General features: G+C 47.8%; 1 protein-coding gene across 1 annotated transcript; it reads right to left on the bottom strand.

Moving 5' to 3' along the window:
• Positions 1–5,588: 5,588 nt before the first annotated feature.
• Positions 5,589–8,482, bottom strand: LOC120660082 (geraniol 8-hydroxylase-like). Its single transcript, XM_039938425.1, has 2 exons — positions 7,514–8,482; positions 5,589–6,393 (listed from the first exon to the last, which is right to left on the bottom strand). Exons 1-2 carry the CDS (start codon positions 8,414–8,416, stop codon positions 5,782–5,784), a joined length of 1,515 nt encoding a protein of 504 aa, XP_039794359.1. The 5' UTR covers positions 8,417–8,482; the 3' UTR covers positions 5,589–5,781.
• Positions 8,483–15,741: the final 7,259 nt, after the last annotated feature.

Raw genomic sequence — 15,741 nt, 5'->3', positions numbered from 1 at the left:
CACCTCTCCACCACGGCGACACTCCCGTCAGCCACAAGAGACGGTTGCTATCAGGCGCAGCGAGAGACTGGCAAAAAAGTCACAACATCGCGCCACCAAGCCCGCGGTCCAGGCCCAAAATGTGATGATGAAAAAGATGGGCATAACATCGGACAGTCGCCCGCCGGATGCGTCCTCGTTCCAGCAGTTTACGGATACTTTCTCCTCAATGCTAACCAAATCGCACTGCTAGGCGCTTGATGCGCTGTTACCAGCTGGAATGGGAGCTCTAGCTGTGGAGCCGGCCGCACCAGTAATGGTGTCTTGAGGCCATTTTGGTTGTTTCTTTCTGGTCGCAAAAGTTTGTTAGTTATGTTAGGCGAAAACTGTTTGTATGGGACGTCCGTGGCCTCAACTCTAGGGCCCAACGTAATGTGGTGCGTGAAATGGTGGATCAGGAAAACATTTCTCTACTTACTCTTCAAGAAACTAAACTTGATGACTGCTCCGCTAGTGTGTTTCGGGAGACTTGTGGTGCTGCTTTTGATTACGTTGCTAAACCGGCATCTAACACTTGTGGTGGTATTTTGCTGGCCTGGAAGCGAGATACGTGGTCGGTTACTAATCAATCCTTTCGATCGTACTGCTTAACAGCAATGGTAACTCTTTTGCAGAATAATACCTCCTGGTGGCTAACCTGCGTTTACGGCCCTCAAGCTGATTGTGACAAGATCGCTTTCCTGGACGAGCTCAGGGATGTTCGAACCTCTTGTGATGGGATGTGGGTTGTCTGCGGAGACTTTAATCCTATCTATCAAGCGGCGGATAAGAATAATCAACATCTAAATAGAAGCATGATGAACCGTTTCCGACGATTCATCGATGACACCGAGTTGCAGGAACTGAACCTTAAAGGGCGCCTTTACACCTGGACAAATGATCGAGAGAGGCCAACGCTAGAGCGTCTTGACCGTGTGTTTGCCTCGGAGGATTGGGTGCATGACTTTCCTGATCATGAGTTGTCGGCACTGGGGACGGAATGCTCTGATCACGCCCCCTTGTTGCTGAAAACTGACTGCTCTCTTCCTCATTTCAAGAGATTTCATTTCGAGAACTTCTGGCCCAGATGTGAAGGGTACCTCCAGGTCGTCGAGGAGGCGTGGCGTGCTCCCCTGCCATGGGCGACTACTGAGATTGATGCGTTCAGATGCCTGGACCATAAGCTACGCAATACGGCAAAAGCGTTGAAAAGCTGGAGCGCCAAACACATCGGCTCGGTGCGTTTGCAACTGGCAATTGCCAAGGAAATTGTATTGCGGTTGGACTGTGCACAGGATTTCAGGAGCCTGTCGCCTCTGGAACTGGCACTGAGAAGGAAAGCTAAACTTTGCTCGTTGGGGTTGGCCTCGCTACAGAGGACTTTGATCCGGCAGCGTGCGCGCATATCATACTTAGCGGAAGGTGATGCAAACACACGGTTTTTTCACCTACAAGCCTGCCACCGCAGCCGTAAGAATCATATTTCTAAGCTGCATGCCGATGATGTCGTGTTGTTCAGAGATGAAGAAATGACCGATGCTGCCTTCAATCATTTTGATGCCATATTGGGCTCTGGAGAACAGCAACTTAATAACATAAACCTGGACGAGTTGAACCTCCCTTCTATTCTTGGTGAACTTCTAGACCAATGCTTCTCAGCTGAGGAAGTCTGGCAAGCTATTGTTGACATGCCAACGGATAAAGCCCCTGGACCGGATGGGTATACCGGTCTGTTCTACCGAACGGCATGGCTGATTATCAAAGATGATGTCATGAGAGCTTTCAATGCCATCTGGTCGCTCGATGGTCGAAGTTTTTATTTGGTAAACCAGGCGTACATGGTGCTCCTTCGCAAGCGACCTGATGCGTCCTCTTTATGTGACTTTAGACCCATCAGTTTGATTCGCAGTTTCACCAAGCTGTTTACTAAGGTGCTGTCTCGTCGTCTTGCTCCTTTCATGCATACTTTGGTCAAGCATAACCAGAGCGCCTTTATTCGTTCACGACTTATCCATGAGAATTTCAGAGCTGTTCAGCTAACGGCAAAATTGCTGCACCGATCAAAAAGGCCGAGTGTGCTACTTAAATTGGATATTGCCAAGGCCTTTGACACTGTCAACTGGCGATTTCTTTTGTCCGTTCTTCAGCATTGTGGCTTCACCAGGAGATGGCGGGATTGGATCTCTCTACTGCTTTCTTCGGCAAGCACCAAAATCATTCTGAATGGGTCGCTGGGTAGAAGAATTTGTCACGCTAGGGGTCTACGTCAGGGCGACCTGCTCTCGCCCCTCCTCTTTGTGATCGTCATGGAAGTCCTCAATGCTCTTCTACGATTGGCAGACGAGCGAGGCCTTCTACGTGCACTCCATCCTAAGATCAAGGAGAGAACTTTCCTATATGCCGAGGATGTGGTCGTCTTCCTGTCGCCTGTGGAACAGGATTTAGTGCTCACTAGAGTAATTCTGGAGATCTTCGCGGGGGCGTCGGGTCTCAAGACAAATCTATCCAAGTGCAAGGTTTCACCCATCCAGTGTGATTTGGAAGCTTCGGTGTCACTTCTCACTCACTTCCCTGGGAAATTTGACCCGTTCCCGATATGCTACTTGGGTATTCCACTTGGCCTGAGCAAACTATGTAAGAACGCTCTGCAACCTTTGGTCGACAAGGTGGCGTCCAGGCTTCCAACTTGGAAGGCTGGTCTCATAAACCGCGCTGGGCGGACTGTCTTAATCAAAAGCACTTTATCAGCCATTCCTATACACACGGCGATGGCCGTGAAGATTTCTCCTTGGGTGATCAAATGCATTGATGGCTACCGCAGGGGCTTCTTATGGAGTGGCGCCGAGTCAGCTAAAGCCGGCCACTGTCGGCTAGCTTGGTTACGTGTATGCAGACCGACTGAACTCGGCGGGCTCGGCATTGTGGACTTACATCGCTTTGGGTACGCCTTACGCTTGCGATGGCTTTGGTTAAAACGTACTGATGACTCTCGATCGTGGAGTGACCTCCCCGCGGAGACAGAGACCGTGGTCGAAGCAATGTTCCAGGCGTCAATCTATGTCGAGGTGGGAAATGGGCAAAAGGCACTATTCTGGACAGATCGTTGGCTGCAAGGTCACTCTGTGTCTGATATTGCTCCATGCCTAAGCAATGCAGTTGGTCCTCGGATTAAGAAACAAAGAACTGTCGCGCAAGCGCTAAATGGTGACGCCTGGGTCCGAAACATAACTGGAGCTTTAACCGTCCAGGTAATCTTGGATTTCTTCCTCATCTGGGATCGGACTAGAGATCTACAGCTTGATCAAAACTTGATGGATAAAATATGTTGGAAATGGACATCGGACAGAGTATTCTCTACTGCTTCTGCGTATCGGTCCTTCTTCTTTGGTCAACACCCGGTGGAGGGAGCTAAGCTCCTCCGCAAGTCTCGTGCGTCAGGAAAATGCAAATTTTTCATCTGGTTGGTGATCCATGACCGCTGTTGGACAGCAGCTCGAAGGAAAAAGCATGGGTTACAGGATGACGATTCCTGTGCGTTGTGTGCACAAATGTCGGAGACAGTGGATCACCTGCTAATTGCTTGTCCATTTACGAGAGAAGTTTGGTTTCGCTTGCTGCGTAGATCGGATTGGCTGTCTTTAGCGCCGAACGCCCAGTCCACTTTCTTTGTTTCCTGGTGGTCCACAGCGAGGAAACAATTGTCTAAGGCCAACCGCTGTTGTTTCGACAGCCTGGTAATTCTCACTTCTTGGATGCTTTGGAAAGAGAGGAATGACAGGACCTTCGATCGACGAGTGCGTACAGTCGATGATGTACTTACGAGGGTGTACGATGAGATTACTGATTGGTTTCAAGCAGGGTTCAGGTGCCTCGAGTTGGTGCTTTGTAAATTAGGTAGGCTTCCGGGTCGCTCAATAGGGGTCGTGTAATCGTCTTTGTGGGTTTTTCTGCAGTCGGTTGTGGTTCTATAACTGACTCTTTTGTAACACTTCTCTTCTCTTCTTAATGAAAAAACGTGCCCAGGCACGGTCGCAAAAAAAAATGTATTAAGCATATACTAGCATTTCTTCTTAGCTATATTTTGACTATGATTGGGCTGAACGTGAATCAGGCCTACTACTAAACATTGATTCTCTCTCCTAACTACTCTTAAATATGTTAAATGCACAGAATCGATCAAAAACTACAAGCAAGGGAATCAACTCTAATTGCCGTAAAGGAATCATAACCCCTTTCACTTTTATATAGGACCTTCGCCACCTATTTCTGAATTAAGGGAACGCGAGAAGGATTTCTGTATTTCAATTAGCTGAGCCAATGTTTCATGCAGAAAACTGAGATTAGCAGCTTAACATTTTGTGTAAATGGCAGATGACGACATTTTTGTTTTCTTCCTTTTCATTGGTAGACTTTATAATCTTATTCCATTTTTTATGTAAGGTTTTTAATAGCATTGGGCGTTTCCTCTCGTAAAAGAATTTAATACAAATGGTAATCAAACTAATAATAATGTATTTTACTTTTGAAGACACGAATCACTGGTGCTGCATAGTGCATTCATATCTATGTCAATAATACTCCTGCAGTCCTGCTAATTCACTCACCCAGTCACCCTCACGCTCGCTATCCCAAAAGAGGAATCGGAGCACACAAAACCTAATGATCATTAATTGCTACGAAGGGAAAGAAATTGCACGTGGAAGGATAATCACCGATCAGTAACTACATGGTGGCAGCATAAGCAGGGAATCGCGATTAGTAACTAAAGCGGCGCGGTAGGAATAAATACGTATGTACGAGTGCTACTAGCAAAGGATCGCCCACAAAAAGCATCAATATAATCGGAGCTTGAAGCAGACGCTTGAAAGCTCTGACGAAGCTTTATACGAACTGGAGAACAGGAAGCGCTTTTGTAGTCTGGTGATATGGTGGTCTCTGTCTGGTGGTCATCTTTATTACTTAGCTCATACTGTTGTTTGCAATTGTCTGTAAATTAAAACTCGTAAACTCCTGGGAACCCTTGTTGGTGGATCTATTTGTGTCGTAGTTTGAATCAGCCGTAGGTGCATGTATCCTAGGCTCCCCTTTTTCTGTTTTTCTGGCTGTCAATGCAAACTTCTGGAATTTCCGTTGGATTCAATCGAAATGGGTTGGAGCTTTGTGTTGAAATGAGTTCACACAGTATGTTTTCTCTTTTTGCGAAAAAAATTCACACGGTACGTTTGCTCCTGCCATTTTCACGGTACTGCCGATTCTGCATCTATCCATCACCACTGGACTTAGTGAAATCTTCCGTGGAAAAATAGATTATTATGTTCTCGAGGCTTCCAAACAGGCTATCTGCGAGTTGATCGATTGTTGCGAGTTGACGAAGCTTGACATATATATGCAAGTTGATCCAGAATTGATTAAAGGGGGCTGATTTTTTCTTCCTCTCCCTTTCTTTCATCTTCCTCTCCTTCTTCCTCCTCTTTTCTTCTAAAAAATGAGGGGGGGGGGGGGGGGGGGTAAAAGGGAGTTCCATGGTTTTTTTGGAGCCCCCTAGACTCAGTGCTGCCTCCGCCCCTGTCTCAAGTTATGAACTCATCACTTACTGTGTTTATTTCAAATTCTACAATAAAGTTGCAATGTACATATCTAGCAGACTGGCAATACATGCATGCATGTGCCATATACCTCGAGAGGAGAAACAACAGAGACCACGCCCACAAACCAAAGCAGCAGTCAGCTCGAATAATCCAAATTAAATCCAGGCGCCAGGCATCACACACTCTTCGGTGTAGCTTGCAGCGGGGTAGCCATAAACATCGTCAGCCCCAGACTCTCCGCCATGTCAATCCCATTTTCCTTCACCTCCCGCGGGAGCGCCCCCTCGAAGCGGTGGAGCAGCGAACCGAGCATGGCGTGGACCATCCGTGTCGCGAGCGGCAACCCGAGGCAGATGCGCCGCCCGGCGCTGAACGGGATGAACTCGAACTCCGTGGTTCCCAAGAAGCCGGCCTCCTCAGGCCGCCGCTGCAGGAACCGCTCCGGCATGAACCTGTCCGGCTCCGGCCACGCCGCGGCGTCGCGGTGCACCGCCCAGAGGTTCACCAGCACGGTGCAGCCCTTGGGCACGGCGTGGCCCTGGATCTCCACCGTCTCCTCGGCCTCGTTCGGCACCAGCGGCACCACCGGGTGCAGCCGGAGCGTTTCCCTGATGGCTGCTCGGAGGTAGGGGACATGGTCGACGTCGGGGTGTTCCACGAGTGCCTTGGACCCGAGAACCCTCCTGAGCTCTTCCTGCACCTTGCTCATTGTGTCGGGGTGCCGTAGTAGCTCTGCCATTGCCCACTCGATTGTGATCGAGATTGGGACCGTCGCCAGAAATATGTCCTGTAATAGATACGTTAAAGAGTATGGCCGTGTTTAAGCACTATACAATATGGTTCGGAGTTGAGTATGTAGTGTCTAGTTTTAATGTTATATATGGTTGTGTTTCAGACTTCAATGCAGTTCAGTTTTGCTATACCTATAAAATTAAGTTAAGAAGCCGTCATAAGGGCCGTGTTTGGATCGCACTAGCGTCCTAGCACTTACGTTTCTCTAAAAAAAAATCTCGTATGCATGGAGTACTAAATGAAGCCTATTTGCAAAATCTTTTAAGGGATAGATGTAATTTTTTGCGACGAATCTAATGATGGTAATTAATTGATGATTTACTATAGTGATGCTACAGTAACCATCCTCTAATCACGCGGTCAAAGGTCTTATTAGATTCTTCAAGGTTCCTAGCGCAGGGGTTCTAGAGTTAGTTTTGCAAACTGACTTTGTTTGACACCGTAATTAGCGGTCAAAGTTACTACATTTCCAGTCTAGCCTAGACCAAACCAAACAGAGCCAAGGTATATATTGCTGTATTCATAATACGTTACATTAGCAAGATATACAATTTTTAGATAATGGAAAAATAAGTGAGGTTCACATAGTTAGTAAAAGAGATAAGTCCATTTTACACCTATGAATTATGAAATATTAAAGAATTTTCCGTTACTTAACATGAATCTGTCAGCAACGAGATGCATATGGTGACTTTGTCGGTCTTAAATATGTCGGTTTACACTAGCGGAGTCCGCTACTTCACCGTGTGCCTGAGGCGCACGGCGAAGGCCTTCTAACACACAACGAAAGTTTTGGCCGTCAGCCGCACCCGGCGAAGCCAGCACGACAGAGTATATTATGTGCTCGATATATTGCATACGGCAAAGTTTGTATTACACTGCAAACTATGAGTTTCCATTAGTGTTAGTCTCCCAGAGATGCTCATACGAGTTGGGATGCATGTATATTTGCACGTGCCTATATGTGAGCGTCTACATCTATCCTATATTTTGAAAAAAAAAACAAAAGCCTAATCTCCCACCCCGTCATTCACTTGAATTTCGACCAAAGAAGTTTTCGTGACCGTGTACGCGCGCACGAAATCGGAATATAGCAGTTCTCGTGCTTCGCTTACCGTGAGAAATGTTCTTATCACTTCTCTGTTGACAATCACTACGCCGTCGTCCTTCCCTTGCCCCGACATGTCGAGCATCACGTCTAACAGGTCCTTCTCGCCCGAGCTGCCACCGCCAGCTTCCCGCCGGCTGCGCATCCGCCGCTCGATCTGCTCGTCGATCATCTGGTAAACCATCGCCAGCCTTCTCGCGAAGCGGCGCCGCACACCCTGGAGGTCGGCCGCGGCGAGCGCCGGGAAGAAGTCCGAGACGTTGGGCTTCAGGGACAGCGCCACGGCCTCCCGCGCGGCGTCGTGCAGCGCTCGCGCTGCCGCGTCGTCCAGGCCCGCCGAGAACATGGCGCGCCACTGCAGGTCCATCATCGAGGCGAACGCGGCGCGGCTGACCTCCACGGGCCGCCCCGCCACCGCCATCCCCGACACGCGGCGGACAAGGTCGAGGACGGCGTCCCGCAGCACCGGCCGCAGCCGCGTGCCGTCGAGCTGCCTCGCTGAGAGCAGGTGCTCCGTCCCGATCCTGCGCAGCGCGCGCCACATGCGGCCCGGCGGGATGACGAAGACGGAGTTGGCAGCGTGGCCCAAGGCGAGCCATGCGTCCGGCGGGCTGCGGCCGGTGAGGCTGCCGTTGTGCGTCTGGAGGACCTCGCGGGCGGTGGACGGAGATGAGGCGACGACGGCGACTAGCGTGCCTAGACGGACCGTCATGAGGGGGCCGTGGCGTCTGGCGAGGCGTGCCAGGGAGCGGTGTGGCAGCTCGCTCGCGACGTCGAGGAGGTTGCCGATGAATGGGAGCGGTGTGGGGCCAGGAGGAAGCTGGCGGCGGCGGTCGGCGAGCAGCTGGAACACATAGGAAGAGATAGAGATGATCAGAAGCGAGGAAATGCACACGACGAAGAAAGCCATTTTAAGTTTGATGTCGTTCCTGCTGTGTAGGGTTTTTGTTTTTCTGCAAGCAGCACGCAGTCTCCTCCGGATGAATTTATAGAGGGAAATCAGAGGTTTGGAAGCTGCTTCAAGCCTTCAACAAGCCATCATTGTCTTATCTGCAACCCTTGCACTACTACTTCCGTAAATTTTCACCATTATTATGTGTAAATTTTAATGCAAAATCATTATCTAGGCATGCCTACGTCAACATATAATTTTATTCTAGGGCAGCTGACTCAGTAGCTTATTACTGCATACGATAATATATCAATCTCAGCTTACTGCATATGAATTTTCCTGTGCGTTTCTTGAAAACCCCTTAGGGAAATTGGTACCACAAAAAAAACAGTTTCTTTTTTTTTACAGTGAAAAAACGGTTTCTAGTAGTGCATATGGTGGGTGAACCTCATCAGCAGCAACTCTAGTTTCATAGTATTTGTCCATTTACTCAAAATTTCTCATAATTAATATTTGTGCGTCGAGAAAATATTTCCATATTTTCAGCGTAATAAACCTTATCATTTCTTTTTTTGCAAGGGCACATATATACGCTAATAATATTTTATAATGTAGTAGTAGAATTTCTTGTGTACACCCTCTCCATCCCAAAACGAAGTCAATCAGTAATTCTAGGATGAACTAATGCCCAGTAATTACCTGGACGCCCCCTCATCATTGAAATGAATAATAGCCGTTATAATGCAAACCTTCCCCATATAAGGATTTGATTTATACTCCATGCATGGCTCGTGGTTCCTCAGAAGTGGTAATCTTATCATGTATTTTTGGGATGGACGAATTAACTAAAGTGGTCCTACTAGCTACCTTAAACCTAAATTATTTTGTGGGGGCAAAATTTGAATTCTATAATAAGTATTGTAGTACACCATCAGATATAAATTAATGTGAAGAGAAGATTAGGGGTGATGTTCTAAATTTTGTTTCTCGAATGCGCAGGAGAGATGTGCCAAATTTCTCATCCCACCTGGCATAATCACCCACACGTTTTATCATAGCATATATCGCCCACGTTTTTTGTCACCCTCAGTGAGTGGGATGGAGCTGAGACACCTCAACCATTTGTTATTTTTGTATTGTTATGCGTGGTTAGTTTTGTCAAAAAGGTCTAATTGAAAAAAAAAAGAATCTTCATGCACGGTGTTCCGTGTCTTACTCTTTGTTACCGTCATGCATGGTGATGTTATTGTGGGTTCGTCATCACACATCAGTGAAGAAGGTACGGTGGCTCCAGCCTCCACATCCTCGCTGTGGACTTTTGGAGCCGTCCGAAACATGTAAAGAATTATAGCTTATTCATCATATTGCTCGCCTCTCACACATCCTCGCGCGCTCTGGAGCTTTCCAACACCTCGAAGGACCTATGGACGATTGGTGGATGTACATTATGGTGCTGAAAGAGATGGTCATGAAGGGGAACACACATGAACGTGGTGACAGGAGACACAATGCAAGCATTGCATCTGTCTATCTTCAGTTGCAGGCTTAACTATCTCCAATAAACACGTCCACTTTATACGCGCTCGCACGATGATCGAGAAGCAAGTCGAGCACTCTTCTTGGCGCAAGAACCGACCCTCGCCCTGGTCACCGTCCTCCCCATCACAGCTGTTGCATCTTGTTGTTCTTGGAGGATATAGGGACAGGGATGCCAGCGCCGTACTTACCGTACTTCTTGGACACAATGCCACCAGAGTCGCCAAGAACGGCAACTACCGATCGGGCAGCAGGTGACGTCATTGCGCAAGACGTAGGTGGCATTCTGTCGAACAAAACATGAGCATCATCTGCGGCTCCCTTGCCTCCCCGCACGGCGGCCTGGCTAAGGCACTCCGAGGCGAACGGGCCGGGTCCAAGAGTTTCAGCACAACGGGGAAACCCAGCAGCGGCTGTAGTGCTAGGAAGTCGGTCGGCGCGTACACGTACTCCGGTGCCACCACAAATGCGAACCGCTGCAGGACCAGAGCTAGCATCGCCTTCGCCTCCAACATCGCCAAGTCTTGCTCGAAGCACGACCGCGGGCCCGAAGCGGGTTGAACCCACCGGCGTCCACGCCCCACACCTCCTCGTCGCAGTGCAGAGTTGCGATCGGTATGGCTAGGACGGGTGCCCCTAGGAACCTTCACGTCGCATAGGTCCACGCCTCCGGCCCGTCCGCTGCTGCCACCCGCCCAATCATGCATTCATGCTCACTGCGCCCTACAGCCGAAGCGTCTCATACAACACCACCGTCACCTACAAATTGCTAGCCTTAGTGGATCGATCAAGCGGCTGCGAGCAAATAAAAAAGGCGCGGTGCAAGCTTGAGCTTGTTGAGGGCATCACCGTGGAGGGGCGTCTCGGCGCCACCGCACTCCCGGAGCACCCGCGAGTCGCTGATGCCACTCGGGGTGCGTACCGAGGAGGAACATGGCCCAGGTGAGGAGGTGAACGGTCGTGGCTGAAGAAAATGGCTTGCACAATGCACTCATCAATGATCTCATCCATGCTTATCATCCTCTTGCCGCCGCCGGCGTTGGCCTCTATTGACGGGCAAAATTGGCAGGTCTAGAGGCCGACCGTTCAGACCGGTCTGTCCTGTAATCCGAGTAAGCTTCGTTTTATTTTGTAAATTTTTATATAAACCGACTTGGAAAGGGGTACGACTTCCCCGGCCTATAAATATAAAGTCTAAGGCCGATTGAAGTATTCCCAATCGAATCAATACAATTTACATCTACTTTTTTGTTTCTCTCAAACCCTAATTTGTTGTTCTTCTCGTGTCCCGGCGACGTTCGAAGGCGTTCTGAGTGGCCTTGCCGACCTCAGGGCAACTCTAGCTGCGTGAGCTCCGACGGAGTCCCTCCCGAGCTTGCGTTCCTAGGTCTATGCGACGCTCTGCTCCACACCGGTCTGCCAGGGTTTCGTTGGTTCATATCGTTTTAACGATCTCTCGCGCATTCTAGCGCATTCGAGTGTGTTGGCGCGATTCTGTGTCAACAGTCTGGAGCACGAGGACTAGCAGGTTAGTGCCGTAGCCACGGGCCTCTCCCTGGCGGCGTCCAATCGCTGGTCAATGATGGCCATAAGTGTGTCCCACACCGTGCGCTCGATCAGCGCTGCAGACGATAGCAACGGTGGCCGGGCGGCGCTCGCGACGGCGGCCGCGCGGGACGGTGGCTGCAAAGGACGAGCATGACGGCGTAACCTAACGAAGTGCCGGCATCGTCGAGCGAAGAGATGACATCGTTGCTATGGAAGGGAAGGTTTGAGTCAAAGAATGCACGGGCTATATGGAAACAATTTTGAACGGACGTGGAGCAAAACATGGAATCGTTTTGGAGGGTCTCGGAGCTAAACAAGGAAAGTATTCTGAGTATAGGTGGGTGGGTATATAAAAAGTCTGGTGAAAAAAGTAGAGACAAATTATGAAAACATTTTAGCAAGAGTGGTTTTTTTCCCTCATAACCACACTTTCAATGTCTACCTTCCCGATAGGTGGTGACACCGTGAAGGGTGGGTGTGAATTTTCTAGGTGGATGTGACTTTTAGTTGTTTAGAATCTTTATAATATAGATAGATGTGCGGGTTAGATTATTATATACTGTGAGAATGATCTCTTTAAAAAAGGTTGGAGGGAGCGGAAAAGTTCCAACCTGAATGATCTCTTGACAAAAGATAGCAGGGGGCGGAAAAGTTCAAACCTCCATCGGCTGCCTCCCAACTGAGAAAAAGGCTACGAATAGCAACGCAACAGCAGGAGCGCCCTAGAGAGGCGTGCGCATGCATATGGTGTTTTTCTTAGCTGCTCCATCATGTAGCTCGGAGAGTCGGAGGTGTACTCCATATTTATCTTGGTCATCCCACTTCTCCATTAGTAAGGTGGGACTAAACTTGCACCATTTCTCTTGAACACATAGACCTTTGAGATTTATTAGAATTTCTGAAATCGTTAATAGGCTAAGCCCACTAAAAATTCCAGCAGTCTTAACCTTGGCCGCTGGCCAGCGTGCTCATAGTCCACCGCTCTAATTGAGCAAACACTAGGGATGGCACCCGCGGATGCGGGTGCGGGTTTGGCGAAAATCCGTCCGCAGGCAAACCCGTGGGGTTGGAAAAAACCCGCCCGCGGGTAGACCGCGGGTTTCGGGCGGGTATGACAACGGATATAATAAAAATGCACAAATTCGTCAATTTAAATAGTCAAACATCACATTTCTATAAGTAATAAGGGCAAACAAATGACAAATACATAAGTTCAAAGTAACAAGGACAAACTAATAACAAATCCATAAGTTTTTGTGCTCATTTTATTGTTAGGATAGTTGAACTGAGCCTTATCTAAGCACGCTGAGCTGGGGTTTCTTTGTTTGCGGACGGGTGCGGGTCCACCCGCAGGTGGAATCTCAAACCCACACCTACACCCGCACCCGCACCCGCAATATGCGGGTGTGGGTGTGCACCCACGGGTGGAATATCGGACCCGCACCCGCCCCCGTGGGGTCTAAAATCCGCGGGTGCAATTGCCATCCCTAGCAAACACGTTGCTGGGGTGCAACAATGATGCGAGGAAAAACGCGATGGCTATATATCGCGTGCGCGATAAAACTCGATCCATCGTTTGAAGAGCTCGCGCTTCTTGCGCCGTCGCTGCTTGCCGCCGATTACGGTTAGGGGTTAGAGTTTGGGGGTTGGGGGCGGGAGGTGAGGGGAGCGGCCGGCGGCGAGGTCGCCGCCGGCTGGGATGGTGGTTGAGGCTGGTTGCGACGTTAGGGTTTCGGGGGTTGCCAGATCTGGGAGCTCCAATGGCTGCCGCCCTTAGAAGGGAAGATGGTGGGGGGGGGCATCGACAGACGTTGGGCGGTGGTGTGTGGGCGAGCGGTGAGGTGGCCGGGCTAGGTCCCGGGCAGGGGCGTGGCACTCGAGAGGTTAGGGGAGGGCGGGGGATGCGCCGGTGGTGGTTGGTGGGCGGGCGGCGCGGGGGCGGAGGACGGTGGCGTGGAGGTGAGGAAGAAGAAGGGCGCTGATGTGCTGTGTGGGCCTTCAGGCGATGGATGGCGCTTTCATTGTCTTTGGCGATTATAGTTGCGCCCGAGGAAAAAAACTTCGCAGAGGAACAGTTAGACTAGATCAATTCAGCACAGATTAGATTACCATTTATAATAATTACTTGAATATATTTGTACCTCTATCTCTTCTTGACCTCACCATCATGCTCAAGCATGCGGACTGCGGTGGTGATGTTCCTGTGGGTTCGTCATCGCTGAAGGTGTGGCATTGCGTCAGTCACCTTGGTGGCTTGGTGTTCTCTCATTCACTCGTCGAGCCGTCCGATCGGGATCTCCCTTTCAGATGTCTAATCCATCGTATCGCTCATCAACTATCTCCACCGCACTCTCGCTCTGGACTCTGGAGCATTATTAATTCCAAAACCTGTGAAGGACCCCTCTGGAACAGATCGACTGATGTAGATGCTGAAAGAGATGCTCACGAAGGGGAACACACATGCGTGGTGAGTGGTGAGTGGTGACAGGACGTACGCAAAGCTTCTATCTTTTCCGTTCATTATGTTTATGTGTGAACACCTTTCTTAAGCTCTATAAGAGCATCTTCTAGAGCTATTCTAAAATTTACTCTTTAAATCGTCATCTAGAGAGTTATTTGAGTAAAATCATTTTATATATCTTTGTATTTTTCAACAGCTTTTCTATATCTTTTGTGTAGTCTAGAGAGCTATTCTTACTCTCTATCTTTGGCTAGCATGAAATCCGGGATAGAGAATATCTATATTTGGATATTCAATTAAAAAGGTTGTTGGAGGATAAATTTTCAACAAAATCTGTATTTTTATAAATTATAGAAGATATAAAATGTCTCTTGTAAATGCTCGAAGAGAGATACACCGGCGGCCATCTTCTTTATACAAGTTATATATGCTATTGAGTTTGCCAATTTATAGTTGAGAAACTATTAATTCATTCAAAATTTCTTTTCAGCTTTAAGCTAGTGTGTATATGTAGTCATCTATAAGTTTTAATATGTTGTTAATTAATATCAAATACCTTAAATTCGCCATCGTTTACATATTAATTAGAACTGAATAGTTCTCTTTCAAATATGTACTAAAACTAATGATTGTGCTTTTGATCGAGTATATATGCAATGATGAAAACATCTCAACGAGATGGTGGGATGTGATCATGACAACCATATATAGCACCTAGGATTGAACTAAGGTGATGATTTTAGGTCGCACAACCATTATTGGACGTCTTGACGCTTGGATGATTAAGGAAGTATTGGTGTTTCCTTGTGAGTCGTGACAATCCCTCGCGCACCGGAGCACGTATAATAATGCTAGGAGGTCGAAAAGAAATGAAATGCGATGTGTACACTAGCAGCTACTAATTTCAATCTTTATTTTAGTAAGCCGTATTATCAAGGGATACCAAATTTGTTAATTTAATTTGCGATGAATAAGTGTTCAAGAAGACCTAACAACCCCTCAAAACACACCAATGTACAAGCACGAGCACTAGGAATTCAATTTTTTGGAAAAATTAGATTTGTACCATTAAAAGATTCAAAAGTTAGATATATACCATCGGATCCATATGTCATTGACTCATGTGAACCCCACGTGTCAGTGAGATAACGATGGTATATATCTAACTTTGTGATCTTTTTTTTTGCAGAATAGGTTTCACGGGGCTTTCATAGATTTATGTGGAATTTCCACGAGTTAAGAAATCTCTATATTTTTGTGGAACTGGGTTAACAAAAGGAGTTGTGAAGTTTCCACAATTTTTTGCGAGGATTCCAGAAAACCTCAACCAACTGCTAGTTTTGTGATGACGACTACTATATAATTCTTCACCTTACTCTGCATAGGTCTCTGCTAAGCACTAAAACCTCGTATCCTTGCTCTCCCCTCTTGAGCATCCTTTGCGAGATTTATTATGGGATTGATCGACAGAAGGATTGAGCAAGCATGAGTGTCGAGTCTCAAATATAATCCATGTATTGAGCACTTCAATTTTTTACTAAACCAATGTATATCGTGTTTGTACCTTCAAAATTGGTAGACGTCACTGGTCCACTAGTGGAAATTGTAGCTTCGGTGACAAATAGTTTTCATCACTGTGAAAAGGTTTAAAAGCTCTGTACCGAATTTGTGATGAATTTCAGTTTGTAAAAAATCGAACATCAAGTTTGTACTTGACGAAATGTCCAAAAATATCACAGAAATGAAGCTCTCTCCATAAACTTAACATCCAAGAGGAACAAAACTTCAGCAGATGGAA

Source organism: Panicum virgatum, chromosome 2N (assembly GCF_016808335.1).
Source record: "Panicum virgatum strain AP13 chromosome 2N, P.virgatum_v5, whole genome shotgun sequence".
Taxonomy (NCBI): domain Eukaryota; kingdom Viridiplantae; phylum Streptophyta; class Magnoliopsida; order Poales; family Poaceae; genus Panicum; species Panicum virgatum.
This window is presented reverse-complemented; position numbering and strand designations above follow the sequence as displayed.